Source organism: Lineus longissimus, chromosome 1, assembly GCF_910592395.1.
Source record: "Lineus longissimus chromosome 1, tnLinLong1.2, whole genome shotgun sequence".
In the NCBI taxonomy this organism is placed as follows: domain Eukaryota; kingdom Metazoa; phylum Nemertea; class Pilidiophora; order Heteronemertea; family Lineidae; genus Lineus; species Lineus longissimus.
This window is the reverse complement of record NC_088308.1, coordinates 12,375,236-12,401,446: the sequence shown is the minus strand read 5'-3', so window position 1 is coordinate 12,401,446 and position 26,211 is coordinate 12,375,236. Positions and strand designations below refer to the sequence as shown.

General features: G+C 40.1%; 1 protein-coding gene across 2 annotated transcripts in view; it reads right to left on the bottom strand.

The window, feature by feature from the left end:
* Window positions 1–26,211, bottom strand: part of LOC135488372 (uncharacterized) — a 149,449-nt gene that overhangs the window by 42,145 nt on the left and 81,093 nt on the right. For both annotated transcript variants that reach the window (XM_064772972.1, XM_064772964.1), the window contains 3 exons: window positions 6,576–6,678; window positions 4,594–4,781; window positions 225–300 (listed from right to left, as the gene is read on the bottom strand). In XM_064772972.1, the coding sequence (XP_064629042.1) occupies window positions 225–300; window positions 4,594–4,781; window positions 6,576–6,678 (367 nt within the window). The remainder of the gene's footprint in view (window positions 1–224; window positions 301–4,593; window positions 4,782–6,575; window positions 6,679–26,211) is intronic.

The following is a 26,211-nucleotide window of genomic DNA, read 5'->3' as shown; positions in this document are numbered from 1 at the left end:
TTTTTCATGTCTTTAGAGGCAATAAAAAAATATGGTCAGGCAACCTCCCAGACCATTAAAGTTAGTGAAGAACCCTGCACTGGGCAATTGCAAAAGCAATGCATGCAAGAAACGAGTCTCAGCTACTTTTTTGCAAATCAAAGGCGACAAAATCTCACCTGTAATATGAATAGAGATAGGTCAAGACATCCGCTACAGTACCAGTCAAAAATTGGCCTACTTACTCGAATGTGCTGCCCTTGTGTAGATGGTATCACAATTTCTTGGGCTTGAGACAACGGGACAAAGAAGGTGAACTCACTGAAATTGCAACAAATTATTTTCTGATTTTTAAAATTTGAAGAAAAAAATGGCCATTGTGCTCACCGTATGGGGATAAAAATGTTATCAAAAACAAGCCACACATAAGAGAGATATCACACTTTTTTGGTTTCAACTTCTGGACCCCCTGGTGGCCAAGTCAAGAATCAGATCGGACCGAAATTCAGTGTCAGAGGTCACCTGATCTAGGGGGTCCTTTCGAGTTCATTATCCTTGCGGTTAAGAAACGTGCCACTGATTTTGAAACAGGATACAGATGACAACGATGAATGACGGACACTGCTAAAAAAAATACGTGACAAAAGCTATCCACCATGGATTGACCGCGAAGTGAGGCGCATGTCATCGAAAGTGAACGCTGCCCGCCGCAGTGCTATTAGGGGCTGTCTCCAAATTGATTTCGTTTCAAACGCGTTTGAAACGTATCTAAGATCGTTTGAAATTCGTTTGAATGTGAACAATAAAAACGCACCCAAACGATCTTGAAACGTTTGTAAAACGATTGTCAAACGCTGGCCCTACCGTTTATTTCCCGTTTCATATAAAGCGTTTGAAAGCGAACGCAATTTCGTTTCACCCTAAACGAACTTCGTTTGAAGAGCGTTTGAAATTCGTTTGAAGAACGTTTAGAAAAGCGTTTCGTTTTCGTTTTGTCAAAAACCGCATTGCGCCATTTGTCAGCTAACGCGTTCCAAACGCTTTTCGTTTTCTTTCAAATAGTTTCTGTGAAAAAGAAAAATTCCTGCCGCTTGTGTTCAAACGAATTCCAAACGGGTGGAGTTATCGTAAAAATCATGAAAATGGCGACCTGTGCAAAACGAACAGTGATTTTTTCTGCTTCGATTCTAAAATATGAATGGGCGAAATACACGTCCGTCTTTCAAGATAATCAATGAAAGAATGAAACAAAAGCATCGCATGTGCATTTCGTGCACATTTCGTTTGAAACGAAGTACGTTTCAAGTTCCTTTGAAACGAAGTGCGTTCGACAATCGTTTCGTTTGAAACGAAGTGCGTTTGACAATTGTTTGACGTGCGTTTGAGATCCGTTTAGTGCGATCGTTTGGAAATCGTTTGGCAAGCGTTCTGATCGGGCGTATTCGTTTGGGAGCGTTTCGAAATTTTCGTCTGGGGTGTGCATTTGTTTTCAAACGCTTTTCAAACGGCTGATAAACGGCAGATAAACGGATGATTTTCGTTTGAATTTCGTTTTAGAATAAACGCTTTTTGCCCGTTTCGCGTTTGAAACGAAATCAATTTGGAGACGGCCCCTAAGCATAGAAACACTGACTCTAGTCGGAGGAAATACCGACGCCGGCGAAATGAACTCAGAAACTTGACTCGTGACAAATACAAAACTCATGTAAACATTCTTGGTTCAGAAGTGCGCATGAACCCAAAAAGGTTCTGGAACTTTTTTCACGCAAAGACAAAGTCAAACTCAGTTCCAGAGACAGTGAAGCTGGGCAATGAGTCTTTTGAGAGTCCTCAGCGCAAGGCCAATGCTTTCAATGGTTATTTTTATTCAAATTTTTCTCATCATGTCGACTTGAGGAAGCCTGATATTCCCATGTATGCTAATTATAATCTTGACTCTGTTGCTTTTAAACCATTAGAAGTGAAGTCTGTATTACTCAAGCTGGACAAGTCTAAGGCTGGTGGGCCTGACAGGGTTTCTACGCAAGTTCTAAACGAGTGTGCCTCTCCACTGTGTTCTTCACTAGCATTTTTATTCAACTTTTCAATACAGACGGGTGCTTTACCAAATGACTGGAAAATTGCCAACGTTGTACCAGTGTATAAGAAGGGTGACAAGCACTTGGTTTCAAATTATAGACCTGTGTCTCTCTTATCTGTGGTTTCTAAAGTAATGGAGCGTTGCATTTATAACAGTATTTATCCAGATCTAAGTCCATTTATGCATGGTTTTTGTAACAGGCGTTCCACCACCACTCAACTAGTTCAATTTCAGCATAGACTGGGCCAGGTTTTAGACAGTGGGGGTCAGACTGATGTTATTTACCTAGATTTCGCCAAGGCATTCGATTCCGTCCCCCACTGCCTCTTATTACATAAGATTTGTTCATTTGGAATATGCGGACGTCTCCTGACTTGGTTAACATCTTACCTTACTAACAGAAAGCAAAGAGTTATAGTCAATGGCTCGAAGTCGTCACTCCTAGATGTATTGTCAGGTGGGCCTCAGGGGTCCATTTTGGGCCGACTACTGTTCTTATTGTATATAAATGATATTGCTGATGTTGTTAGTGATGGTACACCCATGGATCTTTTTGCCAATGATTCCAAAATGAGTAGGGTGATAAGGTCTGTAACCGACTGTTTTCAGCTTTAATCTGAGATTGATAAAGTGTACGCTTGGAGCAGGCAGTAGGGCATGACGTTTAGCCCAAACAAATGTATGGTCATGAGTGTCACGCGGAAGTTAAATCCGATTCACTTTTTCTATAACATAAATGGCTTTGCATTATCTAGGGTTGATAAATTTAAGGATCTTGGTATTGTCTTTTCTTCGGACCTGTCATGGTCATCTCATGTCGATGGTATCGTAAGCAGTGCCAGTAAAATGTGGGGTATGATAAGGCATGTATGTGGGCATTCGTCGGACGTAAATATGAATATTATATTATACAAATCACTAGTGCGTAGTCGCCTTGAATATGGTACGGAGGTATTTGACACACATGTGCGGCGTGATCTGGAAAGCATGGAACGTGTTCAGCGGAGAGTGACTCGTCACATTTTAGGCCCAGACATTCCTTATGTTGAACGTTTGCGAGCGTTGTCTCTGCTGCCCCTGTCGTACCGTCGCGAAATTAAGGACTTGGTTTTTATGCACAATTCTTTTTATAATCGTCTGGATTTTGATGCACGCGTTTTTATAACCCCGGCTCTTAAAAGGGGTGACGGTTTACGACTGGGGCAGCCGAGATTCCACTCGGAAGCATTCGGTGCGTCTTTCTGGGTTCGGACACCCAAACTTTGGAACAGTCTCCCGACTCAAATACGTATTTTAAAAAAGAACACTTTTAAACCTTCAATAAATGTCTTATATGTCAACAGGTTGGATCGTCTGGATGTTGATGACATATGCACCTTCGTCACTTTCTGCCGCTGTGCAAAATGTCGGCCTACCTAGTTGGTGCGCATGCCGCCTGCATCCCGACGATCCCTGCTTTTCTCCAGGTGCCATATAATAGGTCTCGACCTACATGGTTACCTGTGTAGTACATGTACATTTTATCATGTTGTATATTGGTTGTAAATGTCTTGTTATGTTAATTTTAATATTGTACATGTATTTTACACGAATAAATTAAATTAAATTAAAAATGTTATCAAAAACGAGCCACACATAAGAGAGATATCACACTTTTTTGGTTTCAACTTCTGGGCCCCCTGGTGGCCAAGTCATGAAACAGATCCTTTCAAGTTCATTGTCCTTGCGGTTAAGAAACGTGCCACTGTTTTTGAAACAGGATACAGATGACAACGATGAATGACGGACACTGCGGTATAATTGTATATACTCCCCTACGGCGAGCCAAAAATGAGAGTGAAATCTCTAATGATTCTAAAGTTATAGCCCGGACGCATGACGCACAACAGACGATGCACGCTTGGCCTATTCCATAATAAGTCTGTCTCGCGACGGGCGTATAAAAAGGAACCTTCCCCAAATCACTTCCAACACAAAAAAACACAAAAACTTCACTTACCCACAGTTCAATCAGAACCCAATTTAAAGCTTGTACGCAGACATTGTGACATGTATCGCACAGCTGCGGTGTGGGAAAAAGAACAATCCATTGCATTCAAACATTCACCTCAAAATCTACTGCATCAAATTCAAGATGGCTGCCACATTCAATATCAGATCACACCAATTTTTAAATTGAACCTTCCCCTAGTCACTTCCAAAACAAACGCAAGCAAAAAAATTGCCTGATCAGATGAAAAATTCTCCACAAAAACAATGGAAACCAAATTCAAGATACATGTAGCTGTAATGAGAACCACAGAGAATATCATCCAATCACAGTGATTTAAGAAAGGAACCATCCAAAAATCTTTTTTACAAACTCGCCATATTTTTAAACTAAAGCTCTTATACATACAAGCATGAGTCCTGAACTAATTTTGAAACCGTGGGAGGGACATTAACAATGAAAGCAATGAATGAGGGTGCAGGACTCCATGCAGTTTGTTATTTGGGAGAACCTGGTTCTTTCCTTCCCCCATAAACAAACTTACCTTTCAAGAATCTCATTATCTGTAATTGTCAATTCTCGACTTAGAACACACTTTCCATTGAGTAAATGATGAGAATTAGGTCTACCCTCCTCACTTGTTGTGTCTGTATCTTCCCTAAAACTGCTATGAGAATAAACGACTGAGCTGAGTCGTTCCCACTTAAGAGTCACCTCAAGATATTGCATAACCTGAAAAAAGTACAGGATTAAACTTAAGACCAGCGAAATAAATAAGGGCTATATTACCAAACTGTCAGGTGCCCAGTTACCTCATACTGGTAAGTATCAGTTTCCATCACCAAATTCCACAGAAAATGAAAAAATACCAAAAAGAAATTAAATGTTTTTTTCTTCTCTGCCTGTGTGAGTCATACGGCAAAGTGAAACTAAAATATGATATGGAAAATCCATCGTTTTATTTCCGCCAAACCTCAAACATGCCAGACAGACCATGCAAAATAAAATGAAAAGGCCAGGGGCCATTGTGCTCACTGTATAGATATTTGGTGGATAGGAATTCATCCTGGTTAAGAAACATGCTACATGTATAGTATATAGGTCAAATCACAGTCGGTTTGACATGTGATGTATCCATTCTTAGAATACCTACCATAAAAATATTATTGAAAACAAGTCGCCAATAAAAAAGATATTGCACTTTTTTAACCTTTTCAGGTTTTGCTCCCTGGTGGCCAAGTCAATAATCATATTGAACCGAAATTCAGTGTCCGAGGTTATCTGACCTAGAGGGTCATATGTACCAAGTTTCAAGTTGTTAACTTAGCGGTTAAGAAACAAGCAAAGTTGTTACACTCAAACGGCCAATTTTAGCCATTTGACCTCTTTGACCTTGAAAAGTAGGTCAAATCAAAAACTCATACGACATGTGATGTATCCTTGCTTAGATTACCTACCATAAAAATATTACCAAAAACAAATATATTGCACTTTCTACCTTTTCAATTTCGGCCCTCTGGTGGCCAAGTCAAGCATCAGACCAATCCGAATTCCAGCGTCAAAGGTTATCTGACATAGAAGATCATGTGTACTAAGTTTCATGTCCAAAGCTTAAGTGGTTAAGAAACATGCCACTATTTTTGAAACAGGAGACAGATGACGATGAACGACGACGACAGACACTGCGGTATTGTATAAACTCCCCTACGGTGAGCTTAAAAGACCAAATTCTAAAAGACCAAGTTTTATGGTTAAATCAGGTTGGGTTCTAGAGGTTGCATCACAGCAGAATTTATTAGAACACTTATCGCAAGAAAATTGAGAATTTAGAATGTATGAATGTTTCAATGAACTGCGAAAAATTGAGGTCAATCGCTGGACAGAAACGGAATTCAAGATGGCCATTGTGGCGGCCATATTGAGCCCTGGATCGCACTAATTTTCGAAAGAAACCTTCCCCTAGTCACTCCCAATAAGCCCTCAAAAAATTCTATTGCTTACGCCAGGTATTTCTCTGATACTTGACGGGAAGTGGAATGTTTAAAGGACACCGACACGGACACCAATATACGTACCACAACATAATGCCCTGATTTTTGTCGGGGACATAATAAACAACACCTTGCCGTTTTAAAGATTTTGAAAATTTAAAGTTGCAACTTTTATCACTTGTGTGTTGCCTTGCGACGGTATCATCTATCAAAGCTGCCGACCCTTGAGACCAGAAATGTGTGAAACCCTTGATAAAAGAGACGTGTAAATCAGCAACAAAAAGTGTAATTCTTGGGTTTCCTGCCGATTTTAGCATGATTTGTAAAAAAATTTCCTTGAGTTAAAGTGCAAAATGGCCTAAACAAAGTGTAAACATACCTTGCAAATTCCCCCAAACATTGTAAGGGCAGGCAGACCTGCATCTATAATGCACCCTTGGCAGAGGAAAAGGGTAATCTAACACTAGAGTCAGTCCAGCAATCACTCTGGCTACATTTATTCCTCTTGAAACTTATTTTTTCCTATGATGCTCACCCGGACAGATATTGATTCCACCTTTTTCTTTGACTTGACTAAATCAGCAAATTTTAAAATGAGTCCAATGGTTTCATTGGTGGAGTATTCTGGTTTATTTAATCTGAAAGAAAAGAATGTTTGATCAGCAATGCCACCTTCAATTTCAAAGCAATTAACACTCTCAATATTTTGGGTTTATCTATCAAGAATCTTCTTGAATTTTAAAAATCGGTCTACTGGTTCAGGATTTATTGACGCTTAATGTTTCCAAAATCAGCTGCTTTTTGGACTTTTGTGTAACTGTTAAACCATTAGATCACTTGTCCAATAATGCCAATAAGTAGGGTACAGAATTAGGCCAGTTTTGGCACTTTTTTGGTATTATTCTCATGATACTTTATCATTGTGTGCTGGTAACTTACAGAAATCATTGAAGAAGTGAACTGTTTTACGTCAATAAACAAATGACGAACACATTGAAATACAAATAATCACCAAAAATCCATTGCTAGGTGGTGCCACCCAACAATGAAAATGTCATGATGGGTAATTTTTGACCATCTTACAATACAAAGTGGCATGAAAGTTTAAGGCAATAAGATGCAGAAAAACTTGCACCCCGGATGAAGATCATACCAAGAGACCATGCTCAATAACCAGTGCTCAGAAATTGGTGGCCATTTCGGATTTTGCTTGCGGCCATATTGGATTTAAGTTCTGCCATCTAGAGACTAGAGGCCTGACAGCCTGGTAGCTTCACTGGTTGTGTGAGTATGGCTGCTAAGGGATTGTTTAGGTATTACATTTATATACACAGGAAGGGGGTTTTGACCATGCATATGGATGGAAAGCACACTGAAGGGTGACATTCAACATATCGCCAGACACGAAGGCAAACCATTTTTTATACCGAAATATTTCATAGTAGGCCGTTTTTTAGTATGGTTTCGATCGGTAAAGTCAAGATTTTAGAATTTTCAGGGAAAACTGCTTTGCCTTTGGGGAGGAAAAACATTTTTTTCCAAATATTTCCTCTTGACCTCGATCAAGAATTAAAAATTCTTATTTTTTTAAATGTATACACGGTATATTCATAAAAATTCCCCCTGGAAACTCGCAAAATAGCAATTAAATTTGTGCTCTAATTCATTTTGCATCGATCTTGGTTGCCACAGCACGGGGTTTTCCCACTGGATGCTTTCAGTTACATCCGCATTGAGACAACAGGTACGATTTCGTCAATGTTCGTCATGTTGTTGGGCAGGTGTCAGGGATGTTGATCCACACACGTTCTGTTCAACGATGTAAATATAAGACTTGGTATGAAATTCAGGCTAAGCTCCAAGGGCATTCTCAATTATGTCAAATGAATGCATGAAGAAAACACAGAAATCGAGGGTAAATGTAGTGGAAAACGCAAAACAAAATGTACATAACGTTTTGTGCTCATTATCGTAAATCCAGATCAAATTCCTATCGGCTTTTACTATAATATGAAAACCTCATCCCTTTTTTCAAGTATGCATCGAAATCTCATTGTCTTATTCTACAAATAAAGCTGCAGTGAAGCTCTGTAAATCCCCTGAACGGTTCGAATATGTCTGATAAAAATTTGTCATTCACCGGCACAAATCGAATCAAAAAACAAGATGGCCACTGTCCTAGACATTGCACTGTGGCCAAGGTAATTTCCACACAAAGACAGACGGTTCACCTCAGCCTCGCATTGCCAGTTGGCAATCTTTCCCGATTCCACATTTTAGTTAGCTCCCATGATTGCCCTGGCAACAAATGTTTTCACTATTACAAGAAACTTGTAAAACTTTATCCAGCCAAATTATGACATTTTGCCTCGATAGAAAATTCAAAATGTTTAAAAACTAATATTCCGATTTAAAGAATTTACAAATTTGAGCAATAGTATGCCTTTTTAGAACAATTTTGATTGCACTATTTGCGCAAGGCTACAAGATTCCTGGCAGACGAGATGAGACCACAGGCCCTGGACCATTCGAAAGTGAAGTTCAAAGGCTTGTAACCATCAGGTGATACCACAGGCCTCGGACCTTTTGAAAACAATTAAAAGTACAAAGACGAAGGCCTGTCACCATATTAATCCCAGGTGAGATCACAGGCCCTGGCCCATTTTAAAAAGCCAGGGAAGTCCTTGTGTTTACGGTGAGCACTCATTAATTTAGCTAAAGACATTATTTGATTACGATATACTCAGATTTGGGCTGATAAGCGCTATCAAAAAGCACAAGAACATGCTTATTTGATTTGTAAACAATGTCATGTGAATGCATGGATAATATTATATGGATGATGTCATTATCCTCCAATGAGAGCGCGTCCTTGGTAGCACATCACGTCACATCGCAAGTGATTATCATAAGCAGGTGATTATCACGTTGTGAGTGATCGGCCCAATTTGGGATTTTTTGACAACTCTCAAATGCAATTGGGGAGCCATCTACAGTTTGCCAGTCGAACTAATAGACTTCTGGGCTTCGAGTAAAAATTCACGATGATATTTGGTTCGTTTTGAGTCGTTGCCGATTTTTTTCTGCAAACGAGGTATTATTGTATAGATTGTTCTCAAACTTTTTCACCATCATCTCTTCGTTTTATTTAGTTTATAATTCTAAAAGGCCTTAGTCACAGTATATCATTGTTTCTAACTCAAAATACATTACGCCTCGTTTTGATCGGAGCGGTCTTGGTATCGTAACCAATGACCGCCTGGGTAGGTATAAAATTCTGAATTTTAGCAGACGAATTATTTTCACCAAGAAGCAACGACTCAGCCCCACAAAACAATGTCAAGAACACGAGATTTTGAAGTATTCCCCGATATTGGGATTTGTGAAGTAGGGAGGATACCCGAGGACTCTTTCGAGGTCGTCAGTCAGGATTCAGAAGAGGTCAAAAATCACGACACTTGACTGGGAATTCCCTTGCTGCGTGACGTCATCTTCACAAGCAACAATATGGCGGAGTTCCGGACACCAGGCTGGATCATTCTTTGACGAAAATGGAACATATATACCTTTCAAATCGTATTTAATTTGTTTAATTTTGAAACCTTTTAGAATAGAAATTAATACCTCGCTGTCGGCCATTGGTTGTATAATCAAGACCGCTCGGGTAGACCGAAAATGCAGTCCAAAACCCGAGGCGCTTCGCCGAGGGTTTTGGACGTAATTTTTTAAGTAATAATACAAGAGATTTTCAGGGAAATATTCTTTTATTCGATAAAAGTGGCTTCCGCCAATTCTTCAGAAAAATTTCAGGACACAAATATTAGCAAAATTGAGGAGACTCAGAAAAATACACAAATTCATGGATATCTATAATCTACATATCACTCTAATCAAGACCTTTATAATGGTACCAAGCAAGTAATGGTAGGGGAGTAGCTTTTTAAAAATAAATCCTGAAATCCTGCTTTTTCCTGAAAATTGTCTAGGATCTGGGAATTGTTGCGTCAAAATCGATTAGGGCTGAAGGAGTCAATGGCGGACATGTTTAGGCAAGACCCTGGAGGAGTTAATAGTATAACAATTGTATCGTTGTAGTCTGGCCCTTCCTAGAACTCATTTGCATACCCTGCACAGCTCAGCAATGGAACAATAGGTACATGGCCTTAGGCTAATGTGACCATGACGCAGTCGATGTTACGTAACATTTTGACTTGGTAGACAGATTATGATAATCTGTTGTTATTGTGATGTCTGTATTATGACTGTGGGACTCAATAGGAAGTCTGTTTATTTGTTTACATCTGCTATGGTGTAATGCTTTACTGTGTATCGGGGTTGTTTATGAGCTATGCTTCAATGCATTGCTAATACATTCACTATTTTAGGCCATATGAAATAAACTACCTGATTCTCATCAGACCATTGGTGAAAAGTTTGTCCAGTAGGGCAATTTATATTTTATAATTAAATTCTGTCGCAAAAATGTTATGATGACGTCATCCATCACAAAAAGGTAGTAACAAAAAGGTTGATTCCGGAACTACTGGCAAATTGCCTTATAGTCTCTGCTGTATGATCTGTTCTGGCAACCATGTAAAGCATGCTATTCGATGTGTTGCAATGTCTGGCTTGAACAAGACTATAGGGTCAATGGGGGGAAAAGAGCAGACTGACGTGACTGACCTTTCATTTGTTTAAATCAATCATCATCGGCAATATATTCATCAACGAAAATTGAATTTTCAAGCCTCAAAATATATGATAAATGACAAATTTTGACTTTGATGCGGGAGAATGTGGGACCCGGCCTTTTATAATTTATGTATAAAATGTTTTTAGAAATCGACCCGGCACCGAAAATCGACCCGGGCACTGGTAAGAATCAGATAATTTATTTTCTATGGCCTTATCATTATGTGTTATGTTTGTCTTTGTATACATTTTCAGTTAATCTTTCAAGGAAAAAGAAAGACTACATTTTAGAATCAAGAGTTGTTTTGTTCATGCTTTGCGGACGCATTACAATCAGGTCAACGAATATCGCTCCTATACAAACTTTATTCCCAACTGGATCCAAGTGAGCTTCCTGCACAGTGATCGTCTTGGCGATGAGCTTCACCGAGGGGAGGGGATGGATCAGGACACCATTGAGTTAGTCCCGATAGTACGACGACAACTGGCAACATTAGCTGCGTGTTATCAGGGTGTGGTCAAATGAGCAAATTTGCTAACTTATTGCTTTGCCAACATTACCCTGTTTATAGTAGTTCACCCATCCATTACACCAAATCCGTTGAACTTCAGCCAGAGACAAACCAGTCCAGTCACAACCTAGGGACAGCCAGTAAATGCAGTCTGCATCTTTATATCAATTCCTTTGAACTGTAGGATGTGAAAAACAAGTTCAGTCGATGCATGGTCACCACCTTGAGACAAGCAATAAAGGCAGTCTGGACATTTACATCAAATCCTTTGAAGTTTAAATCAAAACCTTTAAAGTGCAGGTTGAAACAAAGCAGCTCAGTAGATACATGGTCACAACCTAAGGACAACCAGTGACAGTAGTCCAGTGAACATGGTCCAGCCTAGGCAGGGGTAACCAATGCAGTCTTGATATTTACTTCAGGGACAACCAATTCAACCAGTTAATTCAAGGTCAGGACCAAGTCCAAAGTGTATGATTGATATCCCTCATTGATAGCAAGTAAAAACTTAACAGATACACTGATATTTTTGTAAATCAACTGCCACATACTGTTGTGTTTATTGAGTTTAAGTATTACAGTGAAATAGAATGAAATACTACAATCCACCGGTTCTTCTGATGATCAAGTGTGCACTAATGTTGAATAGCCATTGGAGGTGCAAGGCGTTTAGTTCTATGAGTGAAGTCCGAGTGAGTGAAGTTCCTCTCTCTCGGCCATCTGTGATGTTTGATTTGGTCACAGAAAATGTTGAAATGCAGAATATCCCTGTAAAACAATTTTGCTTACCAAGTTACATAAGACCAACAGACACTAGGTGCTAATGATCAAGGAAGTTCATTGATATGAGTAAGAATATAGATTCAATACCTTTGCTGATAATTTAGCACAAGCAGGTTTGCATACATTCGTGTGTACATTACCAGTCATACACTGCTGATACATGCTACAGTACATTTCTACAGGGGTGATTAAAGGAGATGAAAACGATCCCTGAAATGGTTAATTTCAGCACTCATGAGTCATGACATGTTTATAGTGGTTTCAGCAATTATTTTCAGTGGAGGTATATCCTATGAGCGGAGCCTGGGTGATTTTGAGTCATTCATAGGTGTTATGAACGCACATTGTGAAGAAAGGTTCAGGCCTGAATTCACTATTCTGTAAATTCTAGCAAACTCTGCTAAAAATTACCATTATTATGTTGTTCAACTATAACTGATCCCCATTACCAGCTATGGCAGGCCTAGCACACTGAATAGAGGGAGACTCCATCATTCCTATTATTTGAAATTGGACAGGTGTGAATTAATCTGGCAATTAGCCTCCTGTGCATTGGTGCATGCAAACACTAAAATGTTTGGTTTTTGCTAATTTAGGGTCAAATAAATCAGCCAAAAGTTTTGAAAGCTTCACAAATGATTGTCGCAAGGAAGAACTTTATGATAGTTTGCGAAATTTTGATTAATTCTAGGTGGAAAGTAATATTTTTCGCATATTTGTTGGGAAAAAAATTGAAAATCCTCCAATTTTCAACCCCCTATGGACACTATGAATTGTTCTCCAATAAAGCTTAAATCTTGGGAATATAATCCTAAGAGTTATATCAACCACGTCTGCAGTCGGGAGTTTGTATCAAATGTATAGTTTCGGAGCTAGCGCAGCTGGAAAAGCCCCCAAAACCCAATTTCTCAGGAATTTACACTACGGGCTACGGGTGAAGCATTACAGATTTACCAAAATTTTCAACCTATAGATGGACCCATCGAATTTCCATCCAAATCACTCCAAATTTTGCCAGTAAATACGTAGACATATATCGAATTGTGTCAGAAGTCGGGAGTTGGGATTATTTTAACACCCCGCCCAAAAAGCCAACTTTATTGATATTTCCTATGCATTTTCCATTAGGCTTGCCAGGACCAATTAAGCAGGTGCACTAATTGGCTTGATTGGCTAGGCCCGCAATAGCTGGTAATGCCAGCCAGAGGTTCACTTTGCACCGACGAGTATTCCAAGTCGAGTATTCGCCGACACCTGAGAAACCACAACAAATTTGCTTCAAGAGATGCACATTCTCCCCATCAGGCCAAAAAAAAATAAATGTTATGTTTGTGGTTTCCGCCCGGGTCAATATCTTTTTATTTTCCTATTCAGAAGCCGAGCAGACCATATCCTGCACCTGAGCGCCACGTTGCGTTTATTTGAACAAACTATTATACGCATGACTCATCGTTAGAATTTCCCTCTAGGCGTGCATTGTTCAGCATTGTTTGGCCACAAACAGATATTGCAGACAGATGTTGCAGATATTCATTTTATTTTCATTCTTTCTGAATCAGCGCTGTTTTTTACCTCTGTGTTAGTAGATTGGATATTGCCAAATGAGCTTACTAAAAGTAATATAATTATCATCACAGAAAAAAACAAACCCGCATGTCCGCATCAATTTTAAGTTGACCATGAAACCAGAAACATAACATTAACTTTTTTTGCCTAATCACCCCAACTAACACCGCAAATATATCTTCAAAACAATTTTCTTGAGCTCTGACTAGTTAATTTTGACTGAGCAGTGTTTTAACATGATTTTGAGGGCGTATAACATCATGAAAATTCACACTCACCGTGGTTCGTAGAAAACTGCTAATGGCCTGACAGTCTTCTTCAAATAAATACGCGGTATCAATTTAATATTTTTCATTACGCTGACTGACATCAAAATTTCAGACAGAATCATTATCAAAGATGTATCATGAAACAGTGCAGATCGTTTATAATCGTACCATCAAATCAACAAGAGGCCCAAGGGCCTGGCGCTCAGCTGGATGACCTAATAACATAGGACTGATGGTGCAAAGTAGTAAATATCGGCTTTATACTACTGTTTGAAGGTCAAGAGAACACGTTATACCACTAAAATTTTCAATGCAGAGCTGCCAGCTGGATGAAATATGATTGAACTAATCAGCCATGGTATGTAAATGTTACAGGAGGCAACGGAAGATATCCCTAGTTCAGTATGTTGTATCGGTAGCTTTACAGAAAAGAAGTGTCAGAGAGGATGAGACTTCTCCATGGACAACTGTGGTATGTCCAGGCTGGGTTGTACAGCACAAGGATACAAAATGCTGTCTGTAATTGAGAGGTATCCTGATTTAACAGAGGTCAAAATAAATAGAAATTACCAGTTTGGGACTAACACCACTGTCTTTTTTTTTTAATAAGGTAGAGATTACAGGAGTCAACAAAATTAATTTTATTGAGAGAAATTGACCTGTCCTGCCGGTGATTGGAATTTACAATACAAAGGGTCATTTTTCATGACATTGTGCTCTACTGCGTATCCCTAGTGAGTCGATCGGGAACCAATCTATCCTTGGCGCAGACAGGTTCAAATTGGCTATATCTTGAATAGATTGAATTGCGATGAAAATCTAATGCAATAAAGGAGCAATATCGAAGAGACAAATTAATCAAACCAATTGTCCACAGACATTACCCTGAAATGGCGTGATGTAGGCGTGCATATAAAAGTATATCAATTGGTCTGATAGAGATGATGAGGCAATGTCAATATGCCTTGTTCCTTAGTCAGCAATATGCCCCTTTTTATAAGGAGAAGAAGGAGATCCCAGATAGGCCTTCACATGTCGGCTGCCAAATGGCTCGAACCATGGAGGTATAAATAAGATACCTCCATGCTCGAACCAACTGTCCTATCACTACTATTAATTTAAAATGCGTGCTTCTCCTACATGTAGCAATGTCTCGGCCAAAAAGGCACTTAGTCGACAGGCAAGCTAGAAGTTCAGCACCGTGAGCAGCTCCTTGGTAAGGCCATGTCAGGTTCCGCGCGCCTCTTCAGATACATCAAGTATTGAAAGCTGTGGTGAGCACATAAAAAGCCCATGGTCACCTTAATTTGAAAATCCCTTCATAATCAAGTACTACATCTGACTAAAACAGCACCCATAAACAATAGACCACCAATTTGACCCCAGCTCCTTACTGCGGGAAAACCCAAGTCCAGCAACCAAAAGTACCAAAAATACATTTTTGTTTACATTTGAACTGCACACATGCGTTTGTTTACAATTTCATTTCCCGCGAAATCTCGAAAATCAGGTGACCTGCAATCGTGGATTGAAAATAACATTAACCTGGGTTCAGCAGGTCAGCAGGTATACCGGCTGTTCCAATCATCCCCCTACAGCCAGCTGTTCAAAAGGTAATGTTATTCACCCCACAGGGAGTGCAGGTAATTGATTAAGCCCCTGCATAACTTAACAGCAATGGCTTGGCTTCTGTGAGTGGTAAGGAGAATAGACAGTTTTTTTATGAGAGTAACATTATTGTGTTGCTTAAAACGTACTTTTTACTCATGTAAGAATCGTAGTACTACTAATAACTTGAACTTATTTTCCGGTTATGATAACACAACACGCATCTTCGTGATCATGATCTTTCTCAAACTAACTGAATGACCTAATCGCCTTGGACGCACAACCACATATCAATCCGCCCCGACGATCGACACACCCATTCGATTCGATAACACTCGATACAGTTTGATAAATAAACAAAGTTTTCGTGCTTTTAGCTGTCAACATCAATGGCTATAATATACTCCTGCAGAATAGTAGAACTAATAGAACTAATTTCCGAAGTTTCCAATAGTTTGAACAAAAATCAGAACATCACCCATCAGCTGGACTCAGATCTGCATAAATTACAATAAATAATGAGGTCGTCGCTTCAATTTCGCAAAGAAAGTTGACTCCATTCGAAGGTTGTTTTGACCAAATTCCGTTGAACTCATCGTTATGAGGGCATTTGAACACATGCTCGTTGATCTTTTCTATAAACGTGTGAAGTTTCGTACCAAAATACATTTCTGTAAAGAAAATTTGTCACTTACAAAATCATCGCTCCGGTAGAAATAAAAAGGTCACCGCCATTTTCTTGATGATAGTACTCCAGGTAACCTCGACCGCGCAGTGGTCAATTTATCCCAGACGAGCCGTTCATACAGTGGATGCACTGGCAATACCAGCAGTCCGGTATTCCCTGGTTCGAGGTTTTCATGTCAGTTCGCGGCGGGAAATTTAAAGTGGGGTCATCCGGGGTCAAACAACAGTTTTGCTCACTACCGCCAACTGGTGATATAAATCGACACTAATCTATTTTATATCAAAACTTTTGTATCATGAAGACCTTTTCAACTTTATTTCAAGCTTTTATCTGCTGGAATAGAGCATCAAAAAATTGTTTTTTTCATTTACGCATTTTGCCCCCTGGGGAGCTGAATTTGAGTCGAATCGCCCCAAATTTTTTTCCGTAAGCAACATTTTCTGCGGTGTTTATAAGCAAGACTAGATTTGAAGTGCCTCGGTTGTATGATTACAAAATGCCCAACTTTGTCTACAGATGGCTAGATGGAAGGATGGCAGGATGGGTGGAAGGACGGACACCAATCGAATAGCTATTTGACCTGACTTTGTCAGCTGAGCTAAAAACTGTAAATATTACTGAATTTGCTGAGCACTAATTTGCCCACTCATGATGATATCAATCGATATGGACCTAAATCGGTCGGCGCTTAAGCCACTAGTGCCCATGTGCAGCATCAACAACTCCTTCATTGAACAGCTAGTTGAGATAAAATTTCCCGAAGTAGTCCTGCACAAAAGGCTTTAACCAAGAAAGAACTGCATACGAAAAGCTTTGCTGGCAATTAAAAATTACAAGTAAAGCTAAACAAGAGGCCAAAGGGCCTGGTGCTCAGCTGGATGACCTAACAACACAGGACTGAGGGTGTAAAGTAGTAAATATCGGCTTTATACTACTGTTTGAAGGTCAAGAGAACACGTTATACCACTAAAATTTCCAATGCAGAGCTGCCAGCTGGATGAAATATGACTGAACTAATCATCCATGGTATGTAAATATTACAGGAGGCAACGGAATTTATCCCATGGCCTAGTTCAGTATGTTGTATCGGTAGCTTTTACAGACAAGAAGTGTCAGAGAGGATGTGACTTCTCCATGGATAACTGTAGTATGTCCAGGCTGGGTTGTACAGCACAAGGATACAAAATGCTGTCTGTAATTGAGAGGTATCCTGATAACAGAGGTCAAAATAAATAGAAATGACCAGTTTGGGACTAATACCTCTGTCTTTTTTTTAATAAGGTAGAGATTACAGGAGTCAACAAAATTAACATTATTGAGAGAAATTGACCTGTCCTGCAGGTGATTGAATTTACAAAGGGTCGTTTTTCATGACATTGTGCTCTACTGCTTATCCCTAGTGAATCGATTGGGAACCCATCTATTTTTTATTTAGACCAGCGATGACATCATTTCTGGTGATTCCCTACGTTGTCCAATGAGCGCTTTTTAAAGTGTGCCATTTGGCATGCATTAGCATGCAATGTATTTTATCAGTGCTGCCAATTGCCGAACAGAATGCCGTAGCTCCGTCAATTTTGAATCTATTTTTATGGGAGTAACATTATTGTGTTGCTTGGAATGTCTACTTTTTACTCATGTAAGAATCGTAGTACTAAAAACTAAAATGCAAACAGAATCATGCCGATTCACTGCACATACTGTGGGAATTCTCCACTTCAAAATAATTCGCGAACAGAGCGTGCACTTCTAATATCATTTCACAGAATTGTCACGTGGCCAAATTTTCAAGAACTAATTTCTGAAAGTAGTCCCTAAAGACCTTATGACTACCCACGGAAAGGAACTAGTGATAATATCGCCTACTTGACTTCTTTTTAGCAAAAAATTGGTTACCGTGTTGCAAAATCAATCTTCCATCTTTATTAGACTGGTCACAGTGGGTATGCTGAAATATAGCCTGGTTCCTTGGCCAATTCCATGCACAGAATACAACTGCGCAACTATACGTCATAGCCCGGGCTTTTGAATCGTCAAAAATTCAGTTAAATGTGCCTGTAGCGCCAACTGGCGGTGAAAACTAAACTAATTCCATTACAAGAAAAACTTTAAAATTATCAAAAAATATTTGGCCAGATGTGAAAACAATATTTCTTCTGTAGACCAAGGTATAAAGGTATGAAGTTTAAACTTCCCGATGACCTCATTCGCTTAATGTAGGTCGGATCGCGCTGATTTTTGGGTTCTGAGTTCATCTTGGGTTACACCTAATTTAGCAGCGTCAACGAAGTGCCTAGGCCTTGCGGTTACAAAATGCCCAAAAGTGACACGGAAGGAAGGACAGACACCATTCCCTTAGTAATACCAGCATAAGTACCCGTGGCGAGCACGTTGGTGCTGGGTGGGGCTGTTGGTGTTGGGATATTTGTTGAGGGGGTGTTTGGTATTGTGGGGCGTGGATGCTGTGGTTGGGTGTTAAGAAGGTATGGGGGTATATCATAATGAGGAAGATAACATGTTTTTAGGAAAATATAGATTTGTATTTGTAAACAATACGTTTGAACTGTCGAGGGCAGTAATACAGATACATTGTATATGAGTGTTTGGATGAAAGGGCTAGTTGAACAGTTTCTATATACAAAGAGAGAAGTAGGAAGTTATAAATGGAATGCCTGGTTTGATCCTAAATTGAACAGAGTCAGCAGTCTGGATAAGTAGGGTTTCTGTGTGTAAATAGCTGGCAGAGGGGACTTAGGTTGTTCAATATATACAGGGTCAGCAGTAATAGTCTTGACTGGTAAGGTACATTGCAGGTTGTTCAATATATAGTTGGACAGCTGTGATACCCTCACCGAAAGGCAGTGCACTGAAAATGACTGCATCACACTGCTTTTGACTGAAACCCCCACTGCATATGACTGTCTTAGGCATATCATTTTTTCTTAATGTTTTAAGATTTTGACTGAAAGACCACTGCAAAGCACTGCCACTTGCATATCATTATGAACGACGTATTTCAAAAACACTGCCTATGACTGAAAGACCACTGATTTCCACTTCTCCAACTCTGATCGAAACCTGTGGCATTTTCAACATGACTGAAAACCACTGCTTTATGACTGGTGAGATTAAGACTTGATGGCAGTGTAAAGCAGTGGTAATTGCAGTCAAATTCAGTGTTAAATATCACCCATAATGCAACCTGAGACAGGAAGCTAGTAAGTTTGAATTTGATAGTCAAACATTCAAGAAATCATGGAAGCTCTTCATATTTCTCGATATTTACCCGAATTTCAATATGAGAAGAGAGGAGTTTTAGTCAGTTTGAATTGGAACACATAAGGAGCCAAATGAATGCAAAAAGGGTAATCTAGACAGACACTGAAGTTGTATTTTCAGCAAATCAAGAAGGCTGTGGGCCCTATAGGTGTTGTAATGCATGCATACACTGCAAGATATCTGCATGTATCTTCATGCATCTACTGTAGGCCCTATAGGTGTTAATTGTAATGTATGCATACACTGCAAATTATCTGCATGGGAGCTCAATACACATCAATCAGTAGATCATTATTCTACAGGCCCCGTGCAGTTACTTTATTTGGACGTCAATTTTATCTAGCATCCCTGACATCACTGACAGTAGCTATGTGCCAATTGTGTCGTTTCAATTGTCTAGTAACCCATCTGACCACTGTCATTATGACAAAGTTTGCAATGACGTAGGTCAAGGACGTGAATTTGTCATCTTTTTACTGTGTCACGTCATCATGCAATGGCGATGTCCTCTATTTCTGCAGATGACGTCATCACTGCCATTATATTGGACGCAAACACACCATCTAAAATAGGACAGCAAAAGTAACAGTTCGCTAGAAGTTTTTGCTTTTTCGAACAATTTCTTTGGTTGTCATCAGCACAGGGGGGTCACGTCCCCCAAACCTCTCTCGGCATCCGTGCCTGCATGCCATTAAATAAATTATTCATATTAACACTGAAAATGACTGCTCCCTCCAAGAGGTTTTGGAAATGGCAGTCAAAATCAGTGGTGTTTCAGTGTGGATTCAGTGTGCTGCGAAATATTTAAATTAACACTGAACCCCACTGCCAGCCCTGTGCATGATGCATAGTGAGGAGTCATTTTCAGTGTCAAAAGCAGTGGAAATCAGTCAGCCTAAATATTTAAATGAGCACTGCTTTTGACTGCCTTACCACTGATTTTGACTGTCTTACCACTGCTTATGACTCCCTAACCTCTATTTTTGATTGCTGTATAACTGTATGCTTTGGTATTGTGTGACTGAAAAACACTCCCTATGACTGCTTTCCACTGATTTCAACACTGCCATAAAAATGTGAGGTAACACTGCAACCTGACTGAATCCTGACTGATATCACACTGCTTTTCGGTGAGGGTAACCTTGGTTTCTGTATGTATGGAGAGTCAGCAGTTGTATTGTTGGTTGAAAATATATACAGAGTCAGCAGTGTGGAGCTTGGTTGTGGATTGTTTATGTATATTCAGCAGTAGTAATTTGGTTTTGTCTTATATACATATGCAGTAGTTAAGGTCCTCAGTGCTGTGGAGCCTAGCTATAATAACCTGAGTGCTATAATAACCTGAGTTGTAAATTATACAAAGACAGCACTGGTAGTATTAGTAGTGTAGTAAACGATATGTCTACAGTGCTTGTTTGGTATCAGGTCTTATACAGAGTCAGATGTGGTAACTTGGGTTACTGTGTGTTTACAGAGGCCCAGTAGTAACCTTGGTTTTAAATATATACAGAGTCAGCAGTAAAACCGTAACCTGAGTGCTATAATAACCTGAGTTGTAAAATATACAAAGACAGCACTGGCAGTATTAGTAGTATAGTAATATGTTTGCAGTTTACAGTGCTTTTGTTTGGTATCAGGTCTTATACAGAGTCAGATGTGGTAACTTGGGTTACTGTGTGTTTACAGAGGCTCAGTAGTAACCTTGGTTTTAAATATATACAGAGTCAGCAGTAAGACTGCAACCTGAGTGCTATAATAACCCGAGTTGTAAAATATACAAAGACAGCACTGGCAGTATTAGTAGTATAGTAAGCGATATGTCCACAGTGCTTGTGTTTGGTATCAGGTTTTATACAGAGTCATATGTGGTAACCTGGGTTACTGTGTGTTTACAGAGGTTCAGTAGTAACCTTGGTTTTAAATATATACAGAGTCGGCAGTAAAACCGCAACCTCAGTGCTATAATAACCCGAGTTGTAAAATATACAAAGACAGCACTGGCGCCCCTGCGAAATTCGACTGGAAATTGTCGGCAAAAGCCGGCAATTTCCACCTAATTCCAAACTATTTTTCCTTGCCAGGAGGCTGGAATTAGCTGGAAATTCCAGAAAATGTCAGGGCTGGAGTTTGGCGGTATTTTGGTAAATGGCAGTGCCAGAAAATGCCAGCTCTGGAAAAAGCTGGCATAACCTGGCATTAGCTGGAACCTTTAAATTTCCAGAGCTGGAATTAGGTGGAAAAATCTTGACCCAGGCCTTCCAGCTGATTACCAATGTCAGGGCTGTCATTTATTGGAAATAGCTGGCATTAGTTGACATTAGCTGGAAATTACAAATTCAGCATGCAACGAGGAATGTCAGGGCTGTCATTTATTGGAAATAGCTGGCATTAGTTGACATTAGCTGGAAATTTAATATTGAGTATGTGACCTGCTCTACGTTTGAATCGATCAGAGCACTGCACACTAATAAACAGGCGTTTTTTGTCACTCAACAGTGACTATGATTAGAATCGTTGTGATATGCAACAAGAAGATCTCTTGTCGTGGAGTAAAACCAATAATCGCTTAGTTTTGACTTTGCTGATTGCAATCTTGTCACACGCACCTGCGATTATCACCACAGACAGGCAATTTTTCACATGCAAACATGATTGCATGTTGATTTTGCTTGATCCCAGGCCGTGCGATTTCCAATTCTAATTCAATTTTGATGGCATCTGCAATTATAACTGCAAACAAGCAATTTCTGTCACACAGAAATATGATTAAAGGTTGCAGGTTGATTTTGCTTCCAACAGAGGTTGCTAGGATGACCAGTTCTTGTTGCGGGCACCTGAAATTATCTATGCAAACAAGTGATTTTAGGTCACTTGCAAACATGATTGCTGTGGCATTATCAAGTTTTGAGCATATGCCACTGACCTAATCCCTTAGTTTTCTGACACAATCTTGTCACACTGTTATAATGTAAATATCATTCTTGGTGTGTGTTGACCATGGACTTACACGAGCATAAGAGGCCCTATCATATAAAACGTAAGATTATTGCTTCACTGAGGCTCCTTGCAGACACCTCTGCCAGGCGGACACTTCCCCATTGCAGATGGTAAGTTGCCACATGACCTGGGTTGGAGTGCTCATCAATGCCGACTGGCGTCGTCAGGGCTCAATGCCCATCCTGGAGACAGCACGTCATTTACATCATAGCTAATTGTGATCAGTTGATACGATGACGTCATTGACAATCACTGACAGGAAAATTTTGCCTCTCGTTTAATAATATAGATAGTGCAAAGTATTCACATTGTAATATTAGGCTCGTAAGTTTGAGGATCATGGATTGACCAGATTGGTGTGAATTGCCCCAGGGCCCATGGAACATATGTAGGCCTATACCAATTTTAAGTCCAGACTTTACGAAACGTGCCGCGCTAACAATACGGCCGCCACCGACGATGGACGCCACATCATCGCATAGGCTCACAAGGTGAGCCAAATAAAAAAGAGGTGCCGTTTTAACTGGATACTGTGACATCAACATGATGTTAACCACACATAGCACACTCTGTCACTTTGATGTCTGGAGGGCAGGGTTACAGACGGGGACTGACGTCCGAAATGGATGTCCAAATAACATCACTGCACGACCTTGAAAAGAATGATGGAGCAAGCTGACTGTTGATTGACTCCATCACTTACATGAGTCATGAGCTGTGGACATCTCCCATGCAAAATCTTACAGTTATGATACCGTCCGGGTCTACGATCATGCATACAATAATACAGGCTTACAGCACATACACTGATTCAGGCTTCATCATATGCTAAAAAAACAACCTCAAGGCCTGTCCAGATTACCCTTTTTGCATTCATTTGAATCCTTATGTGTTCCAATTCAATTTGTGTAAACTTTGGATATCTTGATATCGAATTCGGGGTAAAAATCAAGAAATAAGAAGAGCTCCCACATGATTTCTTTGTTTGACTTGAAAATTCAAACCTACCAGTTCCTGTCTGAGGTGTAATGCATCATGGGATAGGTCAGGTGATAAGACCACATGATAGAATTGCATAACATAATAGCAATTTGCATAATGCCAGCAAATGCCAGCTTTTTCCAACAATTGTCAGAAACATCGAATTTGAAATTTCCAGCTAATTCCAGCTCTGACAATCTCATAGTAAAGTGACAGAGATTTCCAGCGCTGGAACTTTTACGAAAAGTAAAGTTCCAGAAAATGCCAAGAATTTCCACCCCATGGATAAAGTTCCAGTTTTTGTCAGCTTTTGCCAGCTATAACTTTTCGATGAAACTCTCTAAATTCAAAGTGTCAGCTTATTCCAGCCAAGAGCTGGAAATTCCAGCTATTTCCAACAAAATCCACCTAAGGTAAAATTCATTTCACAGGGGTGAGTATTAGTAGTGTAGTAAACAATATGTCTACAGTGCTTGTGTTTGGTATCAGGTTTTATACAGAGTCAGATGTGGTAACCTGGGTTACTGTGTTTTTACAGAGGTTCAGTAGTAACCTTGGTTTTAAATATATACAGAGTCGGCAGTAAAACCGCAACCTCAGTGCTATAATAACCCGAGTTGTAAAATATACAAAGACAGCACTGGCAGTATTAGTAGTGTAGTAAACAATATGTCTACAGTGCTTGTGTTTGGTATCAGGTCTTATACAGAGTCAGATGTAGTAACCTGGGTTGCTGTGTGTTTACAGAGGTTCAGTAGTAACCTTGGTTTTAAATATATACAGAGTAAGCAGTAAAACCGTAACCTGAGTGCTATAATAACCTGAGTCGTAAAATATAGAAAGACAGCACTGGTAGTATTAGTAGTAAAGTAAACAATATGTTTGCAGTCTACAGAGCTTGTGTTTGGTATCTGGTCTTATACAGAGTCAGATGTAGTAACCTTGGAGTCAGATGTGGCAAGATGGGTTGATGTGTGTATACAGTGCCCCCAGTTGTACGTAGTAACCTAGGTTGTTTATTGTATACAAAGTTGGCTTTAAGAACCTTTGGCAGTGGGAACCTGGGCTGTTTATAGTATACATTATAAGATGGATAGCTTGAGTTGCAGGATAGGAAAATGCGGATGCTATGGAATAAGGTGCCAAGCTATAAAAATCGATGTTGAAAAAGTGGGTAGTATGGTACTGTTCTTGCACATGAGATTTTGATAAGTGCTTAAAAGTCATTATAGTTATTGATTGGTTTTATTCAGAGGCCAAGAGGGTTGTCGTTGAAGTTGGGTTGTCTTGTATGGTTGACTCTGAATTGCAGACTTGCTTGCAACAAACTCGCATAGTGAAGCAAGGTGGGTTGTATTACAATATTTCCTTGTAGACAACATTGTCTGTGTAGAATTGGCCATAAGGTGAACATGGGTGTTGGGAGGTAGATGTCCACTTGTTGGAGGGTCTGGCCCTGAGATTTGTTGGCAGTTATGGCGAATTGGAAACTGACGGCGTTGCATTTGGAAGGGGAATGTGTTGTTGCTGGGTGCCATTGGTATTCTTGGGATGAATAGTCTCTTTCCAGCGTGGGGTCCTGTTGCAATGACAGCTTCAATGATGTGTTGATGAAGGCCTGTTATGGTGTAGCGTGTGCCATTACAATGTCCGTTGAGTGGATCGAAATTGCGCAGGAGCATGATGCAGCAGTTCATTTTCAAGATGAGTCTGTGCGGTGGGAGGCCAGCAGGATTCAAGCGGTTGATGAATTCCAATGGGTATTGATGTTCGTTTTCAAGGATGGTGTCACAGCTCTTGTATTCCACTGATGTACCTGGAAATCTGTCTATGACGAAGGTGTTGATTTCTTGCACAGCCTTATTTGTTGGAGCAATAATTGCCCTTGAAGACAACCATTCTGCTTGGGTGAAGTTCTGTGGTAAGTTGGTGAAGACGAAGTTGCATAGATCTGTGAGAGATGTGATGTTCTGTGTGAAGTGTTCGGGGACCTTGATGGTGTGTGGGCCAATGTCTGGATAGGGTGTTTTAGTACCATTGCCAATGTTTGTGAGATATTGTGGGAAGTTTGTGGTGTCTTGTGTGTTTGTTCGCATATTGCAGGTGAGTTGGAGTGTTTGAATGCTGGACCACAGGTATGATTTCTTGAGTGTAGCCTCTACTATCTGCGGTCGGCTGCCGTGGGGTACTACAGGCAATATCTGTCTCCAGTCTCCAGCAAAGAGTACAATGAGGCCGCCAAAGAGGTGTTCACTGTCTCGGATATCTTGTAAGGAGCGGTCCAGGCATTCGAAGATGTGTTTGTGTCCCATTGAAACTTCATCGATGATGAGTATTTTGGCCAGACGGAGGAGGTCAGCTGTGGCATCTTTGTTTGAGATGTTGCAGGTGGAGTGTTCAGTGAGATTGATAGGGATTTTACAGCGGGAATGGAGGGTGCGACCGTTGTTGAGGAGCGTTGCTGCAATGCCTGATAAGGCTGTTGCAAGAGCTACGTTTCCTTCTGCACGTATGGTGGTGAGTAGGACATTGATGAGGTATGTTTTGCCTATGCCGCCACTTGCATTCAAACAAAATATCTTCCTGGCGTTATCGTTCACTGCACTCATGATCAACTCAAAGACCTGTCTTTGTTCTGGGTTGAGGGTGTTGATGAGCTGGGGGGCAGATTCTTGTAGGAGTGTAGTGTCAAAGGTTTCTTCTGCTATTATTCTTCTGGTGCTTGTTGTGTTGATGATGGTGGCGTCTGGGATTGGTAGGTGGAAGTCGGTAGCTAGGTCTAAATTCTCTCTTTGT